The sequence below is a fragment of the Barbus barbus genome (genome assembly GCF_936440315.1).
Source record: "Barbus barbus genome assembly, chromosome: 19".
Taxonomy (NCBI): domain Eukaryota; kingdom Metazoa; phylum Chordata; class Actinopteri; order Cypriniformes; family Cyprinidae; genus Barbus; species Barbus barbus.
In genome coordinates, this window is record NC_136747.1 from 27,588,481 (window position 1) to 27,615,843 (window position 27,363).

General features: G+C 37.0%; 1 protein-coding gene across 1 annotated transcript; it reads right to left on the reverse strand.

The window, feature by feature from the left end:
- Positions 1-573: 573 nt before the first annotated feature.
- LOC306885166 (serine/threonine-protein phosphatase 6 regulatory ankyrin repeat subunit A-like) lies at positions 574-26,643 on the reverse strand. Its single transcript, XM_079441522.1, has 28 exons — positions 26,248-26,643; positions 23,204-23,287; positions 21,655-21,733; positions 20,591-20,661; positions 20,306-20,506; positions 19,478-19,565; positions 19,225-19,367; positions 18,398-18,610; positions 15,885-15,963; positions 15,693-15,807; positions 15,530-15,612; positions 15,317-15,380; positions 15,144-15,212; positions 13,759-13,899; positions 12,432-12,543; positions 12,292-12,318; positions 11,760-11,834; positions 10,368-10,569; positions 8,975-9,062; positions 8,774-8,891; positions 6,151-6,361; positions 5,265-5,352; positions 4,932-5,015; positions 4,717-4,862; positions 3,475-3,557; positions 2,668-2,750; positions 2,490-2,581; positions 574-1,509 (listed from the first exon to the last, which is right to left on the reverse strand). The coding sequence occupies exons 1-28, from the start codon at positions 26,374-26,376 to the stop codon at positions 1,220-1,222; spliced, it is 3,258 nt and encodes a 1,085-aa protein (XP_079297648.1). The 5' UTR covers positions 26,377-26,643; the 3' UTR covers positions 574-1,219.
- Positions 26,644-27,363: the final 720 nt, after the last annotated feature.

The window sequence follows — 27,363 nt, forward strand, 5'->3', positions numbered from 1 at the left end:
TTTTAAAGTATTAAATTAGAGAAATTAAAGAATTAACTCTTTAGCAGACAAAAGATTGAGTTCAGTTTGAATCCTCTCATTCATGTTCACTGTTTAGTTTGTAAACGATTCAGTGTTTTTAATGAAAACTCGCTTGAATTACTCTCTAATAACAGAAAGAGACACTCATTTATCGACTGGCATTTACATACAAAAATAAATCTTGTCAGGTATTTACAGTATTTATAAAACATTTAAATATTAAAACAGATAATATGGAACGATAGATGGGTGAAAAGAACTTAAACGGAGAAAACAAATACATAAATATTTAAAATAGATAATATAGAATGTTAAATAGGCTAAAAAGATGCTTAAAATAAATTAATACATTTATACAAATATAAAAAAAGTAAAAGTCTGGGATTGGATGACTAAAAATGTTTTCTTGTAGAAAACAATTTATGTTCTTATATATTCTTTTAGCATTACTATAATATAATAACTAAACTCGGCCCATCCTGGACTCCATATTTTCAAGTTTTTTAAATATGTCCCAATTTTCTGCAATAAATAAAGACTCTGTGAAATCTTATGGCAAAAATTATTTATTTATAATTATTAATAATTACTAACAATGTACTAAAAGGTCAAGTCTCACACCTGATCTTTTAATTGTTTTTAAACTCTTATAAAATAACCACACACCTATTCACGATCTCTCGCACACACAGCAGGAAGAACGCTATAATTCCTCACAACAGCAGAGGAATAAATACTCCGTTTGAACCCTGAAAGGCTTTTTTTGCTCTTCATTTTTTCATAATAAATAATGCATGGTGATTCAAACCTAAATTCAATCTTCATGCACAAACAGGGATAAAAGTAAAGTCTGCAGCTCTTGGTCCCTGACGTCTTTAGTTTAGTTTCGCCGCCTCGTGTTTCACATGAATGCTGGGAATTACAGTCCCACAGCTGTCAATATGAGCCTTTAGCTTCACATAAAATGAACTTGGCTTGAAATAATGAGTTTGAGTGATGCTTGAGGATTCAAACAGATCGATACTGTAGAGAAAAAACAAACTGGACTAGTGTGGGCCATTTCTGTGGCATTTTTTTCCACTTTCTCCTGAGACTTCGGCCACACCGGTCATAAAGGGACGACCCTAATTAGCATATAGTCACCTTTCAGCCAATGAGGCGTTAGGTTAAGACACTGAGGGGCGGGAGGGGTGTGTTGTCAGTATGTTTCTGAGTCTGAATCGTTGAGCTCGTCATCGGGGACGATGAGGCCGTCCTCGCGGCCCAGGCTGTTGAATTTGCGGTAGGAGACGTGCTCGGAGCGCAGCACGGGTAAAGGGTCAAAGGTCACAGTCTTGGATGGGCTGGAGTAGTGGTTGATGGTGGTAAAGGTGAGGCTGGACATGGTGCCGGTGCTGCTGGGAGAGATGGGCATCATGGAGGAGAGGATCAGTGCCAAACAGTCGGCCACGTCTTTGTTTGGGGCGCAAGCCAAAGCTGGAGTGTATCCTGGAAAACACATTTGATTAAATTCAATGTTCAGGCATGCAAAACTAAATCATGTTCTTTGTTTCATTTGTAAACAATTCAGTGTTTGTCTTGCATTTACATTTATTTATTTAGCAGACACTATCCAAAGCGACTTCATTGACTTGCAAATAATATTAAAAAACAAAAGATGCTTATTTGTAGACTGACAGATATCTAAAGAAACCGAGTCAAAGCTAATATTTGGTCAAACACATTTGATATTTTAAGAGTAAAATATACAGTAGAACGTTAAATGTGGTAAAAAGATACATGAAAATAAATATATCTCAAATATATTACTAAATAAAAATTAAGAACAGTATATGCAAGGATTTAGCTAAAGCTAGAGTGTGACCTAATATTTTAATGATTAAATTAATAAATGTTTAGGCATGAGAAACGAAAAATCAAGAAACATTTAAATTGCTTTTGAAAATGTCTCTTCTGCTCAAGGCTGCATTTATTTGATCAAAAATGTTTTCTAGAGTACTTCAATAGATTTTAAATAGGTGGCAAAGATTCACGGTCTCTTTTAATCAATTTACTGCATCCTTGCTAAGTATAAGTACTTCTTTTAAAAGTATTATTATTATTATTATTAATAATAGTGGATGTAGATTGCAATTGCTTCATTGTTATTCATTTTATTTTTGTATTTTGCTGTGTTTAGTATAATAGAGATGGTTTTATACTTTCTATCAATATTTTGAATTTGTTTTCCGTTTTCATTTTAATTTGTCATTTTTCTTTTATTTCTGTCTTTTTTGTTTTTTCTTTCAGTTGTTATTTTAGTAAAAAGTTAAATGCAATTGAAAAAGAAAAAATCATTTTGAGAAATACGTTTTTTATATTTGATTAATTTTGTCGCATTTCTTTTCATGGTTGTAGTTTTAGCTTTGGTTAGCTATAATAAAATATTTGTGCAGTTTATGCTGCAGGCTGTGATTTTAAATGCTCACCGTTCTCATCCACGGCGAGGACACTGGCTCCTTTACCCAGCAGCTCCTGTACGACCACCGTCAGCCCGTTACGAGCAGCGACGTGCAGCGGCCTGAGACACAGATACATACAGCTCTCTATAAAACTGAGATCAAGAGGAGGACAACAAATGAGCAAGATACGGGATACAGGACTCACGTCTGCAGCGCGGCGTTTGTGCAGTTGATCAGGTTTCTGTCCGTCACCTTCTCAAGAATTAACAAGGCACTGGTTTCATGTCCCTGCAACACACAAACTATGAAAATGACTAGATCTGCATTACCTGATGGAAATACTAGCACACACAAGACTGTAAAAGAGATACTGAGATTCATATACTATATGAATAAATAATAAAGCTGAATAAATCATATTTCCATTGATGTATGGTTTGTTATGATCGGACAATATTTAGCTGAGATACAACTATTTGAAAATCTGGAATCTGAGGGTGCAAAAAAATCTAAATATTGAGAAAAATCACCTTTAAAGTTGTTCAAATTAAGTTCTTAGCAATGCATATTACTAATCAAAAATTAAGTTTTGTTATATTTACGGTAGGAAATTTACAAAATATCTTCATGGAGCATGATCTTTACTTAATATCCTAATGATTTTTGGCATAAAAGAAAAATGTATAATTTTGACCCATACAGTGTATTTTTGGCTATTGCTACAAATATACCCCAGCGACTTAAGACTGCTTTTGTGCTACAGGATCACATATGTAAAATATATGGAAATATTTATTTATATTTGGCTCTGAAAGCTTTGGACTACAGGTTTATCACTGAAACTGAGGATGTTTTATCCACCGAGCAGCAGGAGGAACTGTCTTTATGCTTAAGCATCTGTCTTTGCGTGCTTGTTTCTGAGTTCCTGTAGTTTGTCTGGCTGCAGGGCTGCACTGATGTACAGTAGATGTCGTTTTTGATGTAAATCTGTGTGTCAGCGTGTGTTCGGTACCTTACTGCAGGCCAGATGCAGGGCTGTGTTTCTGTGAGCATCCTGTAACGTCAAATCAGCTTTAGCACTGCTCACCAGCACCTCTGACAAACACAATCAGCACCTCACATTAATATCATGACTGACATCACAGCAGCTTCCTGAACATCAACACATCTGCTGTAATGACACAGACATCTGAAGGATACTTTAGCGCCACAGCAATGCAATAACACACCAGAAGTCTGTATTCATACCAGTGTTGATATCGTTAATTAATATGAAAACTATTCAAAATGACTGAATCAATCAAATCATAAATATTAGATAAAAAACAACTTAAAAATTAGACATTTTGCCTTGGCAACTAACTGAAAATAAGCTGAAGTAACTAAAACTGACAACAATTTAGCTAAATAGGAATAAAAAAAAATAATAAAAATGACAAAAGCACATAAATTACTAAAACTACAAAATAAATTAAAGCTAAACATAAATATACAAAAAAACTAATAAAAATGACAAAATTAATAAAATAGTGCTGCCAAACGACTAATCGTGATTAATTGCATCCAAAATAAAATTGACATAATATCTATGTGTACTGTGTGTGTGTGTGTGTATATATATATATATATATATATATATATATATATATATATATATATATATATATATATATATATATATATATATATATATATATATATATATATATATGAAAGATACACACACAGCATATATTTAGAAAATATTTTAGAAAAATTCATATAAATTATATTATATATAAATATATTTAATATATAAATGTAACATTTTTCTTAATTATATACATGATGTTATATTTATATATACATAATTATACACAGTACACACACACACATATATTATGTAAACAAAAACTTTAATTTTGGAAGTGATTAATCGCTTGACAGCACTATAATAAAATAAAACTAAAACTGAAAGTAAAAAATTAAAGCTAAAATGAAATTAGTGCAAATGACAAAAGCATATAATATTAGTAAAACTACAATTAAAATGAAACCCTTAGCGTTAAAAAAATACAGTTTGGCCATGTTAGGAATCGTTATTTACAAAAATAGCATTATATTGCCATTTTACTTCAAATAAAAGTAACTAATTCTGTTCCACTGTAACATTTCACTGCATTTGACAGAACTTTAAAGAGAACTTTATTTGTTACTTGTGTTGTTCTGATTCCTAGTGTTTTGTAACTGCACAAATCTGCAGCGCGTGTCTCACCGACGGTGTTAGTTTGTCCGTTCTCAGCAGCCATCATGAGCGGGGTTTTTCCCAGCATGTCGATGGCGTTGACCTGAGCGTTGTGACCCAGCAGCAGCTGCAGACACTCCACGTGATCGGTGTACGCGGCGGCGTGGAGCGGAGTCCTGCAGAACACACAGAACACATCAACTCTGCTCTGAAACATCTGACCCATGAGGAAACCCTGCTCTCACCTGGACTGAGAGTCTGTGGCGTTTACGATCGCTGGACCTAAAGTTTCTATCAGCATCTCAGCCGCAGACTCGTTATCATTAATACTGAAACAGAGACACGAGAGAGATGCGCTGTACGTAAATAAAGATTCCTGGAGAAAATACTATTTCAGTCTTTCCATCTAATTCAGTGCTACTTGCTGTTTCTTTGTAATTAATTGTGAAATTTACAAGCAATTTCTGAGTGAAAATAGTCTCTACACCAATTTTTTTTGTTCAGTGTGTCATGCTTTAATACAAACTGAATTTAAAATGAAGCTGAATGTGCACATGATATGAGCAGGTGTTTCTTACACAGCGCAGTGCAGCGGACTGAAGGAGTTTCCCTCCGGCCTGTGAAACACGTCGTACTCTAACAGCAGCTCAACACACGCGTCATGACCTGAGATCAACATGCAAAATAAGATATTAATAATATATATAAATACAGCACAGCATGAAGGGACTGTGCTAGCGTTTCATTTAAATATATTATTCCTTAATTGGATAATGCAAAATATATCAATAAAGACGTTCCCATGCAGTTTTTTTTTTCTATAGTTTTTATTAATATTTTAAATATTTATACATTTCATTTTTTTCCATTTATTTTATTTCAGTTAATGTTTATTTTCCGTCAAATCACAATTTTTCTTCTTTTTAATCTGTTTCTGTTTTAGTTAACTATAATATACCTGTGTATCGTTTAACTTTTTTAGCTTTTTCTCCACAAAATCTGTCATTTTCTGTGGCTGTTTGGATGTAGTAAAACACACAAGCAGCAGAAAACATCAGGCTCATGTTTGCATTTTCTTCTGTCTCTGGCCATAATTCGAACCTTGAAATCAGGATTAGACAAAATAATGTGAAAATAGGCTGAGAATTGAACAAATAGTAGTAATCTGGCTCAGATTCAGACAGGAACCATGTGTTTGTGGCAGTTTTTCTGCTGATTAAGGAAGAATACAAGACTTCTTCACTGTACAAATGGCTGTCAAAAGCAAAAATGCTACAAAATGCACATATTTTGTCAGAAATTGTGACGTGCTACAGCAAAACAGCCACTATTTGTGAAACCAGCAGCACAAAATTAGCAAGAAACAAGTATATCACTGAGCAAATACTGTATAATCCAGGGTGCTGTAGCTGTGCATCACATTATTTTGCTCGGATGACAGTAAGTGTAACGTCTCGCAAGTACCGTTATAACAGGCCCAGTGCAGGGGTGTGTAACCACAGTTATCCTTGAGGACGAGGATGGTCTTCTGGGCCTTCAGAAGGGCCCTCAGAACCCCCACATGACCGCAGGCAGCTGCCAGGTGCATAGGAGAGCGCCCCCTGCTGTCCTGAACCAGCAGACTGGAGCTGTGCTGCAACAGCGCCTCCACACATGCCTCATGACCCATCACTGCCTGTCTCTCACACACACACACACACACACACACACATTTTAGAATGACTCTGAACAACTTAAAATTAATGTTTCAGGTTTGGGACAAGTCTGTCAGCAGCATGAGTGGCATAAAATGGATTAACAGAGAAAATAGTGCTGTCAAACAATTAATCGTGATTAATCGCATCCAAAATAAAAGTTCTTGTTTACATTATGTGTGTATACTGTGTATATTTATTATGTATATATAAACAAACACATGCATGTATATATTTAAGAAAAATGTTTATATATGAATTATATATATATATATATATATATATATATATATATATAATATAAAATATAAGAATATAAATATATAAATGTGTAAATATTTTCAAAGTATATATTATGTGTCTGTATTTATATATACATACATAATATATATACACAGCACACACACATATATTATGTAAACAAAAACATTTATTTTGGATGTGATTAATCGCGATTAATCATTTGACAGCACTAATAGAAAATAAATTTATCTCATCCCTCAGTTTTTGTTAAATAAATTAATAAAAAATAAACTACAAATTTAAAATAAATGAACAACAACAAATATAAAATAGCAAATATAAACAAACAAACATACTGTTCCAAGTTCAGAACAGGGGTGTATTCCAGAAAGCACAGTTAACCTACCTTCAGTTAAACCCTGAACTTTGGGTTGATTAACCCTAAACCTTGCTTACTCGAGGTATGTGGTTCCAAAAACACGTCCAGGAGTAAGTTCATTCAACAACATAGAGTATGTTCCTGGTTAAGACTCGAGACATTCTCAACAGAGCGACGAATCGACGAATCACTATGGAAACGGACGCTAAGAAAAAGCGCGCCATGCTGTTTCTTTCTTCTTTTGTTCAATGGTCGTTTACATGCTTAGTGCATATAGCCACCTAATTGATGGTTGCGTAATCATTTTTTCCCCCCCGTTTAATATTGAATCCTTGAGAAGGCTATGTAGGCTATGTATGTAGACCAACATTGAATATTTGAAGATATTTTAATCTGTAGTGCAGATCATCTGATATCTTAATGTAATTTTTATAAATTCACACAAAAACAACAAAACTCTCAATTAGTCAATGGAATGGATTTTAGTCAAAAATCTGCCTTGCTCCAGGTCTGCAGCCTCCCCGTATAGTGAGAATATGACTTATATTTTTTGTTTGATGCTAATTATATATTAAGTCATATCAGATATGTATTTTTATTATAGAAATACATAATAGAAAATGCCAATCCATGTGTGAGATGATAATATAAAATGTAATAAGTATATATAATATAATAAATTAAACATTACCTTGTTATAGTGTTTTATAATTTATACAAATAACATATGCCAATAAAATAAATAAAATAACCATATTAGAATATTACCTTATTTATTACTTATATTAGCGCTTTATATATATATTATATAATCTAATGCTATCCGTCAGGCCCACTGAAGGCTGGTCAGTGTCACGCGTGCTCTGATAGCACTGAAGTGAACTAACCCTGAACATAAGCTGCTCCGGAGCAGGTTATCTTCAGAGAGCAAGTTACTATGGTTACTTACATACCCTAAAAGCAACCTCCGGTTTTGGAACCGAAAGCCGAGTTTATCCGCTCGCTTATCCTCAAATTTACCCGGGTATGTCACATAACCTGCTTTCTGGAATACACCCCAGGTTAAACTCTCAAAGCACATGGCCTGATTTACTATATTTGTTAATTATTTATTTTAATTTTAAAATAAGGTAATATTCTAATATATATATATATATATATATATGACCCTGGAGCACAAAAGCAGTCTTAAGTTGCTGGGGTATATTTGTAGCAATAACCAAAAATACATTGTATGGGTCAAAATAATCCATTTTTCTTTTATGCCAAAAATCATTAGGATATTAAAGTTCATGTTCCATGAAGATAGTTTGTAAATTTCTTGCTGTAAATATATCAAAACTTAATTTTTGATTAGTAATATGCATTGCTAGAACTTCATTTGAACAACTTTAAAGGCGATTTTCTCAATATTTAGATTTTTTTGCACCCTCAGATTCCAGATTTTCAAATAGTTGTATCTCAGCCAAATATTGTCATATCATAACAAACCATACATCAATGGAAATCATATTTATTCCGCTTTCAGCTGATGTATAAATCTCAATTTTAAAAAATGATGACTGTTTTTGTGGTCCAGGGTCACATAATACTTTGAAATTAAGCATAAATAAAATTTTTGTAAAGATGTATTATAATTGCATTATTGGCACTTAATTCGTATCGAAGGCATTCCTTTAAAAGTAAAAGTACAGAAAAGTCTAATTTAGAAAAAGATAAATAGACAAAGTGAAACTGCAGATGAAGGCAGGTGTCTGTGTGTGTGACTTACCCCACGGTGGAGGGCCGTCCTGCCGCATTTATCTCTGGCCTCCACACCGGCTCCTTTACTCAACAGAAGATACACACAATCTGTGTGTCCACCCAGAACCGCCAACATCAGAGGAGTCCTGACCACACACACACATGATCAGATCAACAATCCCACAATCATTCGACCATACATATGAGATGGAGAAGTCCTGTAACTCACTGCCCCTTCCCATCACGCATGCTGACGGCCGTCTGCTGGTCGGCGTTGTGGATGAGCAGACGCAGACACTCAGAGTGACCGTTCATGGCTGCAGACGGACAGACAAACACAATCAAATCATCTCACCTCACATATCTCATATAACATCTTCACGAACCATCAAGTCTGGCTATGCAAGATAAGCATTATAAAACCAGTGCATTTTGACCAAAAACTGTCCATTTAGACAGTAGGACACCATTGACATGTAAAGCGATCATGCATAGTTCGTAATTTTGCATTTTGAAATTTATATGTAAGTGTTAAATTGGATATACACAGCAGTTTGAGGTCAGCAAGATTTTTTCAATTTCTGAAAAAAAAAATTTATACTTCTGTTCTTTTATTTTATGCATTAAACTGGCCAAAAGTGATTGTAAAGACAGGTATAAATGTAAAAAAAAAAACTTTCTATTTCAAATAAATGCTGCTCCTTTGAACTTTCTATTGTGAAATGTATCACTGTTTCAATAAAAATTAACAACTTGTTAAATGTTTTTATTTAGCATTTTTCTAACAATATTATAAATTGCATTACAGTTTAAAATGTTGGGGTTAGTAAAGGTCATTGCACACAGAGTCTGAAATTTTCGTATGCATTTTTTCGTTTTTTTTTTTGTTGTATTCATCATCCTTTCCTACCAAAATGCTTTGTACGGATGAGAAAAGGCAGAAAATCGAACTGGATTCCAATTTTTTTTATGACAGACGACAATTTCGGAGGCAGTGTGTAAACGTGATTGACATAACGTGAGGTTGTATTTATTTTTTAACGTGGGAAAATTTCAGACAAAAATTTCAGACTCGATGTGCAGTGTCCTTAAGCCTTTTTTTCTTTTTTAAAGAATTTAATGCTTTTATTCAACAAGAACAAATTAAAGTAATTGTCATTAAAAATATTTATAATGTTACAAAAGATTCCCATTTCAAATAAATGCTGTTCTTTCTATTCATCTGTGAATCCTGAAAAATAAAACGTATCATGGTTTCCACAAAAATATTGGGCAGCACAACTGTTTTCAACACTGATAATAATCAGAAATGTTTCTTGAGCAGGAAATCAGTATATTAGAATGATTTCTGAAGGATCATGTGACACTGAAGACTGGAGTAATGATGCTGAAAATACAGCTGCGCATCACAGAAATAAATTACATTTGAACAGATATTCACATTGAGAACAGTTATCTTAAATAGTAAAAATATTTCACAATATTATAGTTTTTACTGTATTTAACAACAAATAAATGCAGCCTTGATGAGCAGAGAAGAATTGTCTAGTAATTCTAGTCTGTCTGATGCCTTTAGTGTGTGTTTTTGTGTGGTTGAGCTGCGGAGTGTGTGTCTCATTGACCTGCGGAGTGTGCGGCGCTCCTCTTGTGTGTGTAGTCCTTCAGCATCATGGACGCGCCCTGATTGATCAGTATATCCACACACTCCACGTGACCCTTAAACGCCGCCAGACTCAGAGCCGTGTGACCCTGCGGCGTCCTCACGTCCAGATCCAGCAGAGACTGGACCAGAACCTCCAGAGCGTGATGGTGACCGTGATACGCCTGGAAGCACACACACACACACACACTCCTCAGTTTTCAAATGACATTATTGTAATCAACATAAAAAAATATAAATATTCTAACTCTGATTCTAACTCTGATTCTAACTGTCAATCTGACTGGATGAGCCACATTTTAAAGCACTCTAGCTGATCTTTGACTTGCATGTTGAACCTATACTGGACTAATAGACCATATTATTTGGTTGAAGACTTGTTTATTGCGATTATTATTTATATATGTAATTATCTAATAGGAGCCTTTTTTATTTTTTGAACATTATGCCTAACAAGTGAGTGAGTGTGAAGTGACATTCAGCCAAGTATGGTGACCCATACTCGGAATTCGTGCTCTGCATCCAACGTGCACACACACACACACAGCAGTGAACACACACACACACACATCGTGAACACACACCCGGAGCAGCCATTTATGCTGCGGCGCCCGGGGAGCAGTTGGGGGTTCGGTGTCTTGCTCAAGGGCACCTCAGTCGTGGTATTGAGGGTGGAGAGAGCGCTGGACATTCACTCCCCCCACCTACAATCCCTGCCGGCCCGAGACTCGAACCCGCAACCTTTGGATTACAAGTCCGACTCTCTAACCACTAGGCCACGACTTCCCACACTATATAGTAGTACACTATAATATTTTTATATTTTATTTTTACATCTTCACTTCTTATTTGAATTTTAGTTTAAGTTTTATTATTTTGTTCATGTGCTTATTTTATTTTAATTTTTTTGTAATACTTCCATATACCTATTTTTTTAAATTATTTCAGTTTTAGTAACCATTCAATACAATATTAATGAAAACTTTGTACTGCATTAGTGCTAACTAAACAAGTGTTAACTAAAACAAACTATTAAAAATTGGCAATTGAAATAAAGCTGAAATAAAACAATATAAATACTGATTTACATGAAAAATATGAACTTGAAAAACTTAACTAAAATTAAAAATATATATATAAATATTAAAAATAAAATATTTTCTTTTTTTATTTTAGCTTTGTTTTAATTACTAAAAACTATTTTTAACAGTTTCACCGTGTTTTATTGTTTAATAATGTTTTGAATGAGATTGTTTTACAAATGGCAGAACTCTTCAGCTGAACTATAATATTCCACTAAATATAATATTCCAATATTATTGTACAGAGCCAGAGATCTGGAGCTATTTCTCACCGCTAGGTGTAAAGGGCTGATGGGAGGCTGGACGTCTGTGTCGTGGAGGATGCTTGATGCAGATGTGTCCATCAGCTGAAAATACACACATTTAAATTCAATTATATATCAGAGGAATAAGGTGAAAAAAAAAAATGTATACTTGAAAACATGAAATGGCATTGCATGCAAGTTATTCAATATTCAAAGAAATCAGGGCAGGACTTGATTTTAATTATCAAGATGAGACTGGATCATAAAATGTTGGGCTGTTATTCGTTAATAGTATTTTTCCACTCTCATATGCTTGAATATGACAACAAAATAATGGTTTCAGAGGTGGAAAGAGTCATTACAATTTGACATATGAAAGATTATGAAAACGTTCTCTTCTTCTTGCACTGATAAATCAAACATAAGACCAGAAACATTTGTTGCAGTATATAGAGTTGATTTGTGATCTCATGGTGATTTTATGAGTCCATTAGACGGCAGCACTGGACAGATTCTGCATTGTGATGGTCAACTGAAACACAAACAGATTTCAGCTCACCACATCTAACGGGGTTTCATTGGCGATCTGCAAAACAAAACACGGATATGAGCTCCTAACACAGCAGTGAGGAGTGCTTTAAGCTCACGGTGTGTGTGTGTGTGTGTGTGTGTGTGTGTGTGTGTGTGAGACGGACTGACCAGCTCCAGACACACTCGGTGGCCGTACGCTGAGGCGTAGTGAACGGCGCTGTATCCGTCTTTATCCCTGAGAGCTGGATTCGCATCATTCCTCAACAGATACTCCAGACACCTGACAGAGACACCGATCAGATCAATCAGTCAAACGCACACTATATACAGAATACAGACGTGTTCAAATCCCCACTCATTTCAATAACTCATAAACCTGTAAAGAGAAACCTACGGTGAACTCAGACTTTGTTAATCAACGGTATATGATTTTATTAAAGCTATCAGTTTATATTATTTCAGCTTATTTTTTTCATTGTTGCATTCAACAGCAGGATTTGTGGTAAAAACTACATTACCCATGATGCTGTTCAGACAATTCCACCAATCAGAGAGTCATTGCAAGCAAATCTTTCTTTTAGTTTATTTCAGTTAGATTTTTCATAATTTCACTACTTCAGCATAAATGTAATTATTTCAGTTAGTTGCTAAGGGAGCATTTCCCGTTGTTATTTTTTTTAAAATCTAATATTTATATTTTATTTCAGCTTTATTTCACTTTTTAAAAAAAAAAAAAGTTTTTTATAGTATTAGTTAACATTTACAATCATGTAATAAACAGTCCTTAACAGAAATTGATTTTAAAGATAACTCAAAGAGGCTCTGTGAACTCTGAGGATGTTAATCGATGATATATGCATTTGCTGAAGCAATCAAGTCACATTATTTCAACTTATTTATAGAATAATTGTGAAAATTAAGCGTATAGCATTAGTTCTGGCAGGTCACGTGAGTCAAGCTTGCATCAGCTGACTCTCAGCTGATCACATCCACCTATAGGAATAAGACACCTATCACACATTCCTAGATAAGCTCTATTCAGTATTATTCAGCAGCTTTTTGCCTGCTCAGGAGCAAATTACCCTCCTCCATCCCCAGCTCCTCCTTTCACCACAGTCAGGACTTGGCTTTCTGATATTCCTGTTGAATCAGACTCCTTTATCTCGAGTAATGCGTTACACTTAAATATCATCAAGTACATTAATGATACCTGCTTTGTTGTGTTCTGTTTAACCTATAGGGGGGTTATTATTGCTGCTCTCCCTGCTCATTCATGACAGGCTGGATGGATGGGCAGGGAGTTTTTGCCCAGAACAGAACCATACCTCCAAACCAAACTGTATGCTAAGCCGCATGACCTACAATACATTTGCTGATACAGTAAGTGTGCAACTAGAACACACTACTGAAAATACTGTATCCCACAATGCAGTGCACTCTATTTGACCTTGAATATCACAGTGTGCTGAATGGCAGTGTGTTTGTGTTCACTCACTTGCCGTCCGAGTCTGCGGCAGCGGTGTAGTGCAGAGGACTGCAGCCCATGACGTCCCGCTCGTTCACACTGGCCCCGGAGCCCACCAGAGCAAACACACACTGATAGTTACAGTTAGCAGCAGCGTAATGCAGCGCAGTCCTGAGAGAGACAGAGATAAATCATAACCATATTCCTGCTGCAGGACTCCTCTAATGCTGCTTTATCACTGCAGCTCTATCAGTATCTGTACTGGAAATCTGTAGGAAAATACACATCCCAGACTGCTTTAATGACACCAGATGACCTTCACGCGCCGAGCAGTTGGGGCAGTCGTGGCCTAATGGATAGAGAGTTGGACTTGTAACCCGAAGGTCGTGGGTTCGAGTCTCAGGTCCGGCAGGGATTGTAGGTGGGGGAGTGAATAACCAACACTCTCTACGCCCTCAATACCACGACTGATGTGAGACCCTTGAGCAAGGCACCGAACCCCCAACTGCTCCCCGGGCGCCGCAGCATAAATGGCTGCCCACTGCTCCGGGTGTGTGTTCACGGTGTGTGTGTGTGTTCACTGCTGTGTGTGTGCACTTTGGATGGGTAAATGCAGAGCACGAATTCCGAGTATGGGTCACTATACTTGGCCGTATGTCACGTCACTTTCACTTTATTGTAGAGCCTGTCAACAACAATGCTGGACCCAAAAAACACATTTCAACCCAAAAAAAAAAAAAAAAGGTACTTATTATAGTACTTATATTATTCATAAATATTAACATCTTAGGTTCTTTGGCTGGTCACTCTTAATTTTCATTGTTTTTTTGTTTTCACTATTTAAGATTAATTGGCTTTGTAAAATGACTTTTCAAAGTATTTTTTTAAATATTGTGTGTACAATATTTTTTATATCATATTTTACCATTTATAACAGTATCAAAGAGAAAATAAAATATGTGGACACATAACAAGAATTAGTTTTAATAATTTTAATCAAGATAATGCAAATAATATACTTTAATTACACTACAGTTCAAAAATCAAATGCATCAGTTTCCTCATAAATATTCAGCAGCACAACTGTTTCCAACATTGATAATAATCAGAAATGTTTCTTGAGCAGTAAATCAGCATATTAGAATGATTTCTGAAGATCATGTGACACTGAAGACTGGAGTAATGATGCTGAAAATTCAGCTGTGCATCACAGAAATAAATTACACTTTAACATATATTAACATAGAAAACTAGAATTCTATAATATTTTTTACAATTTTACTGTTTTTACTGTATTTCTGAGCAAATAAATGCAGCCTTGATGAGCCGAAGAGAAATCTTACCAACTATAAACTTTTGAACAGTAATGTTTGATTTTAAAATGAACTTAGGTTTGATGATCTAATGTAACTCACCTCCCAAATCTGTCTTTCCTATTAAAGTCCGCACCCGTGTTGAGCAACAGATTTAAACACTCCAGATTCCTGGAGAAGAGAAGGAGAGATGGTCACATGATCAGGACAACATATCACCCTGGCCACAGGGGGCGCTGTTGAGCCAATCAGAGAGCAGCAGCAGCGTGACTCACCCTCCTGCAGCTGCAGCATGCAAACACGTCCTGCCAAAGTCATCCGGCGTGTCGACGTCAAAACCTAAACCAACAGATATCCATTATCAAGACCAGATAAAAGCCCAAGGCACTTTACTGAGAGAGGGAAAAATATGCACAGATATCATGCACAGAAATCGATTTTAACTGCGGTTATAAACATCATAAATCTTCACAATGAATGCGATTCACCTGAGGAGAGCAGTTTCCGGCAGCAGTCTGAAAATCCGCTCAGAGCAGCCAGATGCAGCGGGAACATTCCGTGGATGCCCCGCCTACAGAGGCGGAGTCACGGTCACATGATCAGCGTGAGCTCATGAATTATGTGTAACTGTAAACATGTCCGGTCACTCACTTTGCCGTGTCTGCACTGTTGGTTATGAGAGTGTTGATGAGCAGCTCGTGACCGTAACGAGCCGCTATATGAAGCGGAGAGTTTCCGTTCTCGTCCTCGCTGTCGATCTCTGCACCTATAAATGAGGAAAGAGAGGATGAGGAGAAACAGGAGAGGAAGACGAACAACAAACGGAGAGAATAACACACTCACCGTTCTGAATGATGGCCTGAGATCTGGAGTATCGCCCGTGAATGGCTGCCATGTGGAGAGGAGTTTTACCATCTTTACTCTGGACGAGACATGAACACAACATTTTTGAAAAAGGACTCTTCTGCTGATTAAGGCTGCATTTATTTGATCAAAAATACAGTAAAATCAGTAATATTGTGAAATATAATTACAATTTAAAATACTGTTTTCTATGTAAATATATTGTAAAATGCTATTTATTTCTGTGATCAAAGCTGTATTTTCAGCATCATTACTCCAGTCTTCAGTGTCACATGATCTTCAGAAATCATTCTAATATACTGATCTGCTGCTCAAGAAACATTTCTGATTATTAGCAATGTTGAAGACAGTTGTGCTGCCCAATATTTTTGTGGCAACCATGATACGTTTTATTTTTTCAGGATTCACAGATGAGTAGACAGCATTTATTTACTTTACTTTTAGTCATTTAGCAGACGCTTTTATCCAAAGCGACTTACAAATAAGAAAAAATAACTAAAACTAAAAGTTAACACTCTGTATTCATTTGAAATAAAAATGAATTTAAAAAAAAAGAAAAAAAGTCTTACTAACCAAAATTGTTTAAACTGTAATGCACTTTATAATATTGTTAGTAAAATGCTAAATAGAAACATTTAATTCGTTTTTTTTTTGACAGTATCAGACCATTAACATCAGTGAAATTTATATAATCAGATGCCTTTCTGTATTTTGCATTAAAGCATGTGAACAACCAGACTTTCTCATTTTGCTCTGCTCTCATCTGCCATTTGTTTAATTTTCATTTCATGAATGGTGTCAATTTTATGAATGTTTGTGTGCAGTAAGGTCATTTGTGTCACTGGCTATATATGTCCGATTATATAGTTTGAAGATATTAAAGGTGGGGTATGTATTTTTTTAAAAATGCTTTAGAAAACGGAATCGGGCCCAGTACCAAAACAAACTTGTAGCCAATCAGCAGTAAGGGGCGTGTCTACTCATGATGCAGAGGAGAGAGCGTTCAGTGCACATGATGGACATTAGCCGAGCGACGACAGAAAGACACAGACGAACAAAAGAGGAAAACGTCTGTGGAACAAAAGAAGGTTTACACCGTATCTACACCGGACGCCGCGCCGCAACAGCTAAAGTCTGTCTGCACTGGACGCAACAAAGTGACCGTTGAAAATCATTTGTGTTAATACGTCATAAATAGAACGCAGCAGCAGTGTACTGTTGGGGATTTCTCGTGTCTCATCCAGTGTAGACAGCATTATAATCATATATATGATAATATATGATATGATATATTATATTATCATTATTATATTATATATTAGATATGATTATATATCACTGATTATATATCACCTTCAACTCAACCTAGCTAAGGGGGCAGCTTTTAGGGGCAGTCGTGGCCTAATGGACAGAGACTTGGACTTGTGACCGGAAGATCGTGGGTTCGAGTCTCAGGTCCAGCAGGGATTGTAGGTGGGGGGAGTGAATAACCAACACTCTCTCCACCCTCAATACCACGACTGAGGTGAGACCCTTGAGCAAGGCACCGAACCCCCAACTGCTCCCCGGGCTGCCCACTGCTCCGGGTGTGTGTTCACTACTGTGTGTGGACACTTGGATGGGTTAAATGCAGAGCACAAATTCCCAGTATGGGTCACCATACTTGGCCACACACCACTTCCCCTTCCCCCCTAAGACAGAACTGCCTTAGTTTCAGCCCATCACTTCATCAGGCGTGGCCTAATGGTTAGAGAGCCTAGGGCCGAGTTCGAGTCTTGAGTCTCCACCCTCAATACCACGACTGAGGTGCCCTTGAGCAAGGCACCGAACCCCCAACTGCTCCCTATTCTCTAACTGCTAGCTTTTCTTGTAAAACTAACACTAGCTTTCTTTTTTCTATTCTACTTGTTTCTTATATAAAAAAACAAAACAAAAAACACTAGGTTTCTATCTACTCCTTTTCTTTAAAAAAAACAAAAACCTTTCTACGTGTACTGCGTTAGGCTAACCATTGTTGCTCTTTTGTTGGTTTTGATTGGTTTTATTGTCCTTATTTGTACGTTGGTTTGGATAAAAGCGTCTGCTAAATGACTAAATGTAAATGTATAATGAGTTCTATAGTATTTTATCACATCCGGTGTAGACATGGTGTTACGATAAGAAGTAGGACCCGTGTAAATATTGGATCAGCTTTCCAGCCCTGGAGAGAACTCTAGGAGCAGGAAGGCCAGCGTTCGGACGCCGAGGTTGCTTTGTTTCTTCTTGATAGGTGAGTAACATTGGTTTTAATTTCTTTCACAGAACTAATCGTTGCCTGGGATGTGTACGTATGTATGGGGCGGAGCTATCAAAATAGGGACGAGACCTTTTGGGGTAGGGGGTGTTTGTTTTGGTGATATCAAATATTTACACTGGTTACCCGAAATCACTTACCCCACCTTTAATTGACATATTGTGAGGTGGTGAGGGTTTTTCTCGTAGGACTCACTGACCTTGCTGTTGAGGTTGGCTCGGTTGGCGATTAGCAGCTCGAGACAGAGCGCCCCCTGGCGGGACGCAGCGGTGAAGTGCAGGGGAGAGAAGCCCTTCTCATTCACCTGATTGACATCAGCGCCTGCTTCGATCAGCTCATTCACCACCACGTCCTGCCCGTTAAAACACGCCAGGTGCAGAGCAGAGTTTCCATACGCGTTCTGCTCCTTAATCTGAAGACAGAGACACAGATCACGTGATTAATGGTGCTGTTTTGTTCAGCTGATTGGGTTTTTAGTAATCATGATGTCAAGGCGGTATTCATTTTTTAATCAAATAAATGCCTTGGTGTAGATTTATTATTAAATGTAGATTAATTATGTCAAACAGTTCTTCAATGCCAATAATACATGTCTGATACATTTAATATAGTCCACTGGATTATATTATATTACATATTTAATATCTGTTGGATGACCAAAATATTAATGATAAACATATCCTGTTACACCAGAAAATGTGATTTAAATTCTTTTATAATGTAAAAAAAATAGGGTATAACAATACGAGTTCTTTGATATTTTAATTCGAACTTTTGTAGATTTGGTTATACATTGCATATCAAATTATAAATATAATTTAAAAGACATAAATTGACAAAGTGATTCTGAAGACCAGGGGGGTCAAGGTTTTTCTTGATCGCCTCTTAAAAAGTGTTCGTAAACACACTTATGCATGCTAAATTCAATGAACTAAGCAACAGAAGACAAGGGCATTAGCAGGTAATATACAGCAATCACAGTTCACTTGGCAACCAAGGGGTGGAGCTTTATCGGAGCTAACTTACATCAATGCCCAGATTGAGCAGGTATTTGACGACGTTGATCATTCCACTGGAGGCAGCGGTGTGAAGAGGACTGTAGGATTTCTTATCCTTACAGCAAACCTCAGCACCGTGAGACACCAGAAACCTCATCACCTCCAAATGACCTGCAACAGAGAGACAGCGAAAGATTTAAGGGATCCATCTGCTCTACACTGATCTGAGGCTGATGGAAACATGTTTTCTGTTGATCCTGATGTTAATGTTGACGTCTCACCCATGTATGCGGCCCAGTGAACGGCTCGTCTGTCCTTCTTATCAAAAGCGTTGACGTTTGCACCTCTGGACACCAGCAACTGAACCATCTGCAGTGACAGAAAAACCACACATTACACCATGAATAGTAAACTGGAGGTTTAAACAGGACAACAAGATGGCTTAAAATGATAAAAAATCTTTGTTATTTGACTTCGTTTGGAGAGCTGGTCCTTTTTTTCCTTGTGTGCTAGAAAAATACCGCACCGATCAATAATATATCAGCTTTTGGGTCACGTATCTGCCAGCGGCATTCTAGACAGACCTCAATCTGTTGGATTTGTTGATATCCAATCAGAAAGAAGATACGAAAAACACAGCAAACCAGTTGAGCAAACAGAAGTGATTTGGCAAGCAAAGGTTGTTTTAACGAACCTATTCTAACACCTAAAAATGTTTTAAGGATGTGTCAACTAGCTGTGGATCACATGACTTTTAAGATGGTCTCAGTTTGTTCGGAAAGTTCAGATATAAATGTACACAAGTTTGGGGTTAGTATTAACTAGTGGGGTTGGCCTGTATCACACAGTGACTATATCAGTGCATTAACAAGAGTGAAATTTATATTATTGATATACATTAAAGTATGTGAACAAACAGACTTTCTTGTTTAGTTCTTGGTGTTAATACGTTGTTCATCTGCAATTCGTTTTTGCTTTTCGTTTCATTTCTGGTGTAAACAGGCCTCATGAACTCTACTATGACACACAGGATATTGTGCAAACGTGTCACATCCAGCAGATATTGAGCATCCTCTCATCTGTAGAGAGTGAAAAACTGAGCGTCTGACCTCCAGGTGTCCGGTGAAGGCCGCGTGGTGTAGAGCCGTACGTCCGGCGCGGTCCGACACGTTGACGTTACTTAGCAATGGGACTAACGCCTCGGCGCAGCGCACAGCTTTATGGGACGCGGCCACATGTAGCGGCGTCTGCCAGTTCTTATCCCGCGCATTCACATCCGCCGAGTGTTTCAGCAGCACCTGCACAGCCTCCTGAACACACAATCACATTAATGAGCTTCAAAGCCATTTCATTTGTTTATATTTGCTGTTCCGATGCTGGAGGACATGTCGTACCTCACTACAGGAAGCTACGGCCCGGTGAAGAGGAGTGAGCCATTTATTATCTTTGGCATTCACTCTCGCCCCTGAGAGACAGAGAGAGAGAGAGACAGAGAGAGAGAGAGACAGAGAGAGAGGATGTGTGTGAATGAATTACACTTTTAATGTCACAGCTGAAGCAGGATACATGGAGCCTCCCATAAGCCTGTTCAAAATAAACTCCCAAAATACTCTGTGATCACATCTGCTGCTTAAAATACGGCAGCACCTGTTACTTTTACTCTGTCATTCATGACAACAACTCCTGCTTTACACACGGCCAATTCAGGACGTCACTTGATGAGTGTGTTTTGTCAGTGTGTCATTGGTCAAGTGCTCAACAAATATGAGTTTTCAACGATCATTTGCAGTATAATTCACTTGTGTTACATATTTTATATACATAATGTCAGTGTTGTTGTTAGTGTTTTCTAAGGTGTTGCTAGGTGGTTTCTATTGCATTTAAATGATTGATGCAAATATTTATACACTATCATTCAAAAGTTTGGTGTCAGTAAGATTTATTTTAAAGATATTAATACTTTTATTCAGCAAGAATGCATTAAACTGATCAAAAGTGACAGTAAAGACATTTATAATGTAACAAAAGATTTATATTTCTTGAGCAGCAAATATTAGATGATTATATATTAGAAGCATATTAGATTTCTGAAGGATCATGTGACACTAAACACTGTAGTAATGATGCTGAAAATTCAGTTTTGATCATAGAAATAAATTACATTTGAACATTTACTGTACATAGAAAACAGTTATTTTAAATTGTAATAATATTTCACAATTTTTACTGTATTTATGATCAAGTAAATGCAGCCTTGATGAGCAGAAGAGACTTCTTTCAAAAACATTACAAAATCTTACTGACCTCAAACATTTGAATTGTAGTGTAGATTTATCCATCAATCCAAATTCTATCATAATATTGGTCTATTCATAAATTTGGCTTTCAGTCACTATACAAGAGGTTTGGGTTCTCCCAGCTCATTCAGAGTGTTTTTGGTGGAAATGACCCATCTTACCTGACAGGATGAGCAGCTCTATGATCTCCGCGTCGCCCAGGTAAGCAGCAGCGTGGAGCGGCGTTCTCTTCTCACTGTCCTGAGGATTCACAAACACAACAGTTCATGAATAATTATATTTAAAACTGTAGCTATTTTCACCATTTCAGCAAATACAATAGCTTTCAGAAGTTTAGGGTCGATAAGATGGTTTAAATTTTTTGAAAGAAGTCTCTTTTGCTCACCGAGGCATTTATTTGATCAGAAATACAGTAAAAGTTGTTAAATATTATAATTCAAAATAATAATTTTCTATGCAAAAAGTTGAATTTTTAGCATCATTACTCCAGTCTTCGGTGTCACATGATCCTTCAGAAATCATTCTAATATGCTGATTTGCTGCTCAAGAAAATTTTTTCATTATTATCAATGTTGAAAACAGTTGAGCTGCCCAATATTTTCTGGTAACCTTTTTTTTCAGGTTTCTTTGATGAATAGAAAGTTAAAAAAAAAAAAAAAAACAGCATTTGTTTGAAATAGAAATATTTTGTAACATTATAAATGTCTTTACTGTCACTTTTGATCAACAATGCACCCTTACTGAATAAAAGTATTAATTTCTTTTTTAAAAAGCCATTGCTGATTGGTGCAAGAGAAACACATCAACCAATCAAATACTCTCGAACTACTGCATCCAGTCTCATTTCTGCTCAAAACAGAGTGAGCTGGTGGTTTTATACTCATCTGTTGTTTATGCAACATGTTTTTGCGATTCACCTCTGATTTGCATGAGTTTTACTCTTACATTTGTAAGCGTTTGATGTATGTGGGGTTTCAGCAGGGTGTCTGTTATATGATACACACTGGATTCTTGTGCATGACACACAGTGATGCATTTGTATGCATGCACGTGTAAGTGTGTGTGAGATCAATGCGGCCACAGATCTCTAGAGACGGCATGCAGAAACCCGAGCCACACACACATTTCTCTATTTCAGGTCCTTGGGATCTTCTGCAATCACTTATACTGCAGCTTTAACTGTTCCTCCAGATGCTTGAGGAAAGCAAAGGGATGTTCGACACTTACATCAATAAAGGCAATTGCTAAAGAGGGGCTATCATTCATTCTTCAGTGCCACCCTGCAGGCTTCTGTTTTCCATCTGGTCTGGAAAGAAAATTGAAAACAGGAGGCCAAGCCACACTGAGTCACGTGACCCGACAGGCCATTAGTGATTGGCTGGCAGCAGAATGGGTGTCTCTCCAGGCATCAGCGATGAAGACAGATTCCTCAGTAAACAGGGAGCAGTAAAACAAACCCTCTTCAGTCCAAATGCAGGCTCATGAGAGCCTATTAACCTCTCGGATGAAGATCCATTACAAAACTAGGGGAAATAATGTACAAGAACTGCCACTGCGAGCATTTCAGAAGGGTTTCCAAGATCAGCCATCAATGAGAAATCGATAAACTGGTCTCAAAACCCAGCTAGGTGCAATACAAAGTGAAAAATGACCACCTTCAGAGAACTTCAAGGAGGAGTCCATGTGTTTTTGCAAGTAATGGACATTCACCTGAACATTGATGTCTTCTTTCTTGAATATGAGAGAGCGAACTTCATCTGCGTCCCCATTAAATATGGCTTTAATCAGAGAGGGCTGGGGAGAAATGAAAGAGAAATGGTTAGAAACAATACTTAAGAGCTTCTTTAACTCTGAAAGGCAAACCAACACATCTGATATCAATCAAAACTCAAATTTTGACAAGCTTGTCTCAAATAACAGCATCTGTGTTAAATGCTGTGTGAAGATGAAAAGAAATTAAATGAATGAAACATTGTGTTTAATCAATGCAGAAAAGAAATTCTCAGAATCAGACGTCAAGCGGTTTATTATAGAGAGAAGAAAACAAGAAACCGTTGATTCATCAGCATGCCAAAAAGAAAAATTCATTGAAGTGCAGGATGAAATCAATGTATTTAGTGAATGAAATCAGTTCTAACAACATTCGGCACCCAGAGGTAAACTGTCCATCTGCGCTCGGTTGCTTTAAACAAAATAGGGACCGAATCAAAGCAACAGCTTATACTGAGCAAATGAAGATATTGAGGATGCATTAATAATTGTGTTTACATTGTCACTGATAATAAGAACCGATGAAGTTAAGCTTGCTAAGCATGTACAATTCTAGATTCTAAGTGTGAATCTATCTATCTGAGACACTGGTTTTGAGAGGAATATACTAGGCATGGATTAATATATTGAGATATGTAGATATGGTTTTTATACATTTTTAATAAATAAAAAAAAACAAAAAAACATTTGACATAAGAATCTTAAATTGTACATGCTTCAAGTCAAATCATAATCAATACGTCAAAAATGCATTTTAAAAAAATACACAGAAACCTCTCATTAAAAAGTACTGTAGGAAGCAAATAAATTAAAGCACACTGTACATTATCGGTTTTGTATAAATTTAAATAATCACTGGTATTGGCTGACACTGATATATCAATCATAACTGCAGTGAAAATATTATTTTGGCATGTCTTGAAAGCACACAAGCAACCAAAACAACTAAAACAGAACCTAAAACTATTAAAACATTACTGCTAATTTAAATGAATCTGGAAAAAATAAAAAATAAAAAAAAATAGTTGCCTTAGTAACTAACTGAAATAGGTTGAAGTTGAAGAACTAAAATAAAAACAAATATTTAAAAACAAAACTAATAAAAATGACAAACATAAAATGAATTAAGAGAAAATATAAAAATAAAACCTAATTCGAAATATGAATCAGTCCTATAACAGTATATAAATAATACCTAACACTGCATCAAAGCCAATAAGAACAAGCATTAATCGTTTTTCCAAATAAGGACAGCCAAAACTGAAGCCCCGCCCTATCCAGCCCCACCCAGCCCCGCCCACCTGCCCCGCCCTCCACTCTCAGGTGTCATTACTGGAAATGACTGAAAGCACAACTGATGCAGCTCTCTCAGAAAAATGGGTACAAAAGCTGTCACTGGAACAGTACCCTTTTAAAAGATACATTTTGGACCTTATTTACCACTAAAAGGTGCATTTCAGTATTTTAAACGTAGAGGTTCGTACCTAAGGTTACAAATTAGAACCTTAAATGGCACATTTAAGTGCCTTTAGAAAGGGTGACAGCTTTTGTACCTTTTTTCTGAAAGGCTAACTATTACTGAATGTACTCTTAAAATCTGACACACACACACACACACCTGCTGCAGCCTCTATGTGTGGATTCACCTCACAAACACATGATGCAGCAGTTTAAAACAGACGTGAGAATGAAAGACGGGGGAACGTCGTTAAAGAAAGAATGCAGCTTTCCTCTGTTTAAGGAAACATGGCCTGTCACAACAGCAAAAACTTTAGCCTGAAGCTCCTGAAAACTGACTGAAACCAGTCAGAACCACTTAGACTGATCTTCAAAGAATGCTTTTAACTATTAAAGGACAAAACCAGCTGGCTAAATCCACAGAACTGAAACCTGCCCGTCCGGTTCATCCACTAAACTGATGATTATCCTGCTCATTTGAGTACGATTTCCATTCACACGCCTGCTGTTGTCACTGATCAAGAACACCAACACCTCTAGCTATACATGATGCATTTTGGTTTGAAATGTGTGAGAACAAATCACAATGCAACACAAAATCATGCAACACTGCTAGTGAGCATTAGCACAAAAATGTGTTCCTCTTTCTTTTTTAGGTCAAATTTAGTCAAGACAGAACAACAATATATATATGTGTGAATGTTTTAACCCCCTGAACAGTGGCTCAGATATATGAAGGTAACTGTACAACAGGCTAAAATGTAGTTTTTTTAAGAAAATAAAAATTCCATGAAAAATCTATGAAAGTTATGAATGAATGAATGAATGCATGGTTGAATGAATAAATAGACAAAAACAAAAAGAAATAAACATTTACAAAAGGTTTTTTTAATTTATCTTACATAAAAATACATTAGAAAAATCAACAAATAAAACGATTTACAAAAGGTTTTTTTTTTTTTTACCAATTATCTTTGATTAAAAAAATTAAATATTAGAAAACAATTGTTTAAAATGTTATCTAAATACTAAATGTGGCCTCACTTCATTAAAATCTTTTCATATGAATCAAACAAATAAAGAGTGCATGAGGTGTGTTCATGTCTGCATCTGTACTTGTGTAAAGTGTGTTTCTGCCCTAAGGGTTTGTTCACACATTATATTTTTGCAATTGTTGATGGCCTTTCCGATGCCATGTCAAGTTAATAATTAACATTTTTATAAAAGACAGTATTTTAAATGAACGAACGTGTGAAGCGTGTCCTATTGCTGACAGCTGCGTTTCCGTCCAGGTCAAAGGTCCACAATTCGCTCCTAGTCACATGTCTGGAGGTCTCCAAAGGGAATGTTTTTGCCCTCACCTGGAAACCCCAATCAGATGTGACAGAGACGGATGAACGCGTCTGTATCTGTCGCAGCTACTGAAGCAAACGTTTGACTTTCTTCTGAAGTTCACCACTGATTTACACACTCAACGAACACAAACAGACCATTATCATCCACCTGCAGTCAAACCAGCACCTCACCTTCTCGTCCTGAGAGGAATTCTGGGAAATGTGGTCCGGGGCGGCTTTGGAATGCAGAGGGGAGGGTTCGTCGTCTTCCACCTCCTCCAGGACCACGATACACACACGACTCATGCGCTCCGACCGCATGCCTGCCTCTCCAACACACACACACACACACACACACACACACACACCAGAGCCGCTTTCACAAAAAACACTTCGCGTTATTCCATACGGTAGATCTGTCTGCGACGTTCAGCTCCGGTGCCATTAGTGTCCGAGCGTTAAATCCATCCAAACGCACGCAATCCCAGAACAGGGAATTCCTCAGAGCGGGAACATCAGCAGTGCTGCAGTGGGAAGATGCACACACACACACGCGTGCACACACACTCTCTCACTCTCTCTCTCTCTGTGTGTGTGTGATCTGAGAAGACAATGGTGTGTGAGCTCCAGCCTGCTGAAACCTGCACTTTGCACACACACATAGATCCAACCCCCACCGCAATAACACACCAACCCTACTGCAGAGAGAGAGAGAGAGACTGAGAGAGACACACACACACACACAGAGAGACACACGCACACAGAGAGAGAGACTGAGAGAGAGAGACACACACACAGAGAGAGAGAGAGACTCACACACACACAGAGACACACGCACACAGAGAGAGACTGAGAGAGAGACACACACACACAGAGAGAGAGAGACTGAGAGAGAGAGACACACACACACAGAGAGAGAGAGACTCACACACACACACAGACACACGCACACAGAGAGAGACTGAGAGAGAGACACACACACACACACACACACACACACAGAGACCCACACAGAGAGAGAGAGAGAGAGGGCTGTTTTGTAATGAGACGGCGAGCTTCCGGCAGCATGAGCCTTTAACACCAGTGAAATATGAGCACAGAGACAGAGCTGATGGGACAAACACAGTCAGGCACAGATCAAATTATTCTTTGTCAGGACAACGAACAAGGTCACGGTTTTTTTTTTGCTTTGGGAGCAAAATTGTTCCTAGAAATGAGTTCAACCTGAGAAAAGTGCTTTGGGGGAAAGTCCTCACAAATTATGATTTTTTTTTACACTTCCTGTAAATATGCAGAAGATGAAGGCTA

What these genes read in the sequence shown, in the direction of transcription:
- LOC306885166 (XM_079441522.1), bottom strand. Translation starts at nt 26,376, where the DNA reads ATGCGGTCGGAGCGCATGAGTCGTGTGTGTATCGTGGTCCTGGAGGAG. An exon ending in AAGAAGACATCAATGTTCAG is followed by an intron (nt 21,734 to 23,203) that starts GTGAATGTCCAT and finishes GTGAATCCTCAG; the next exon opens with GACAGTGAGAAGAGAACGCC. An exon ending in ATGCGTGATGGGAAGGGGCA is followed by an intron (nt 8,892 to 8,974) that starts GTGAGTTACAGG and finishes GTGTGTGGTCAG; the next exon opens with GACTCCTCTGATGTTGGCGG.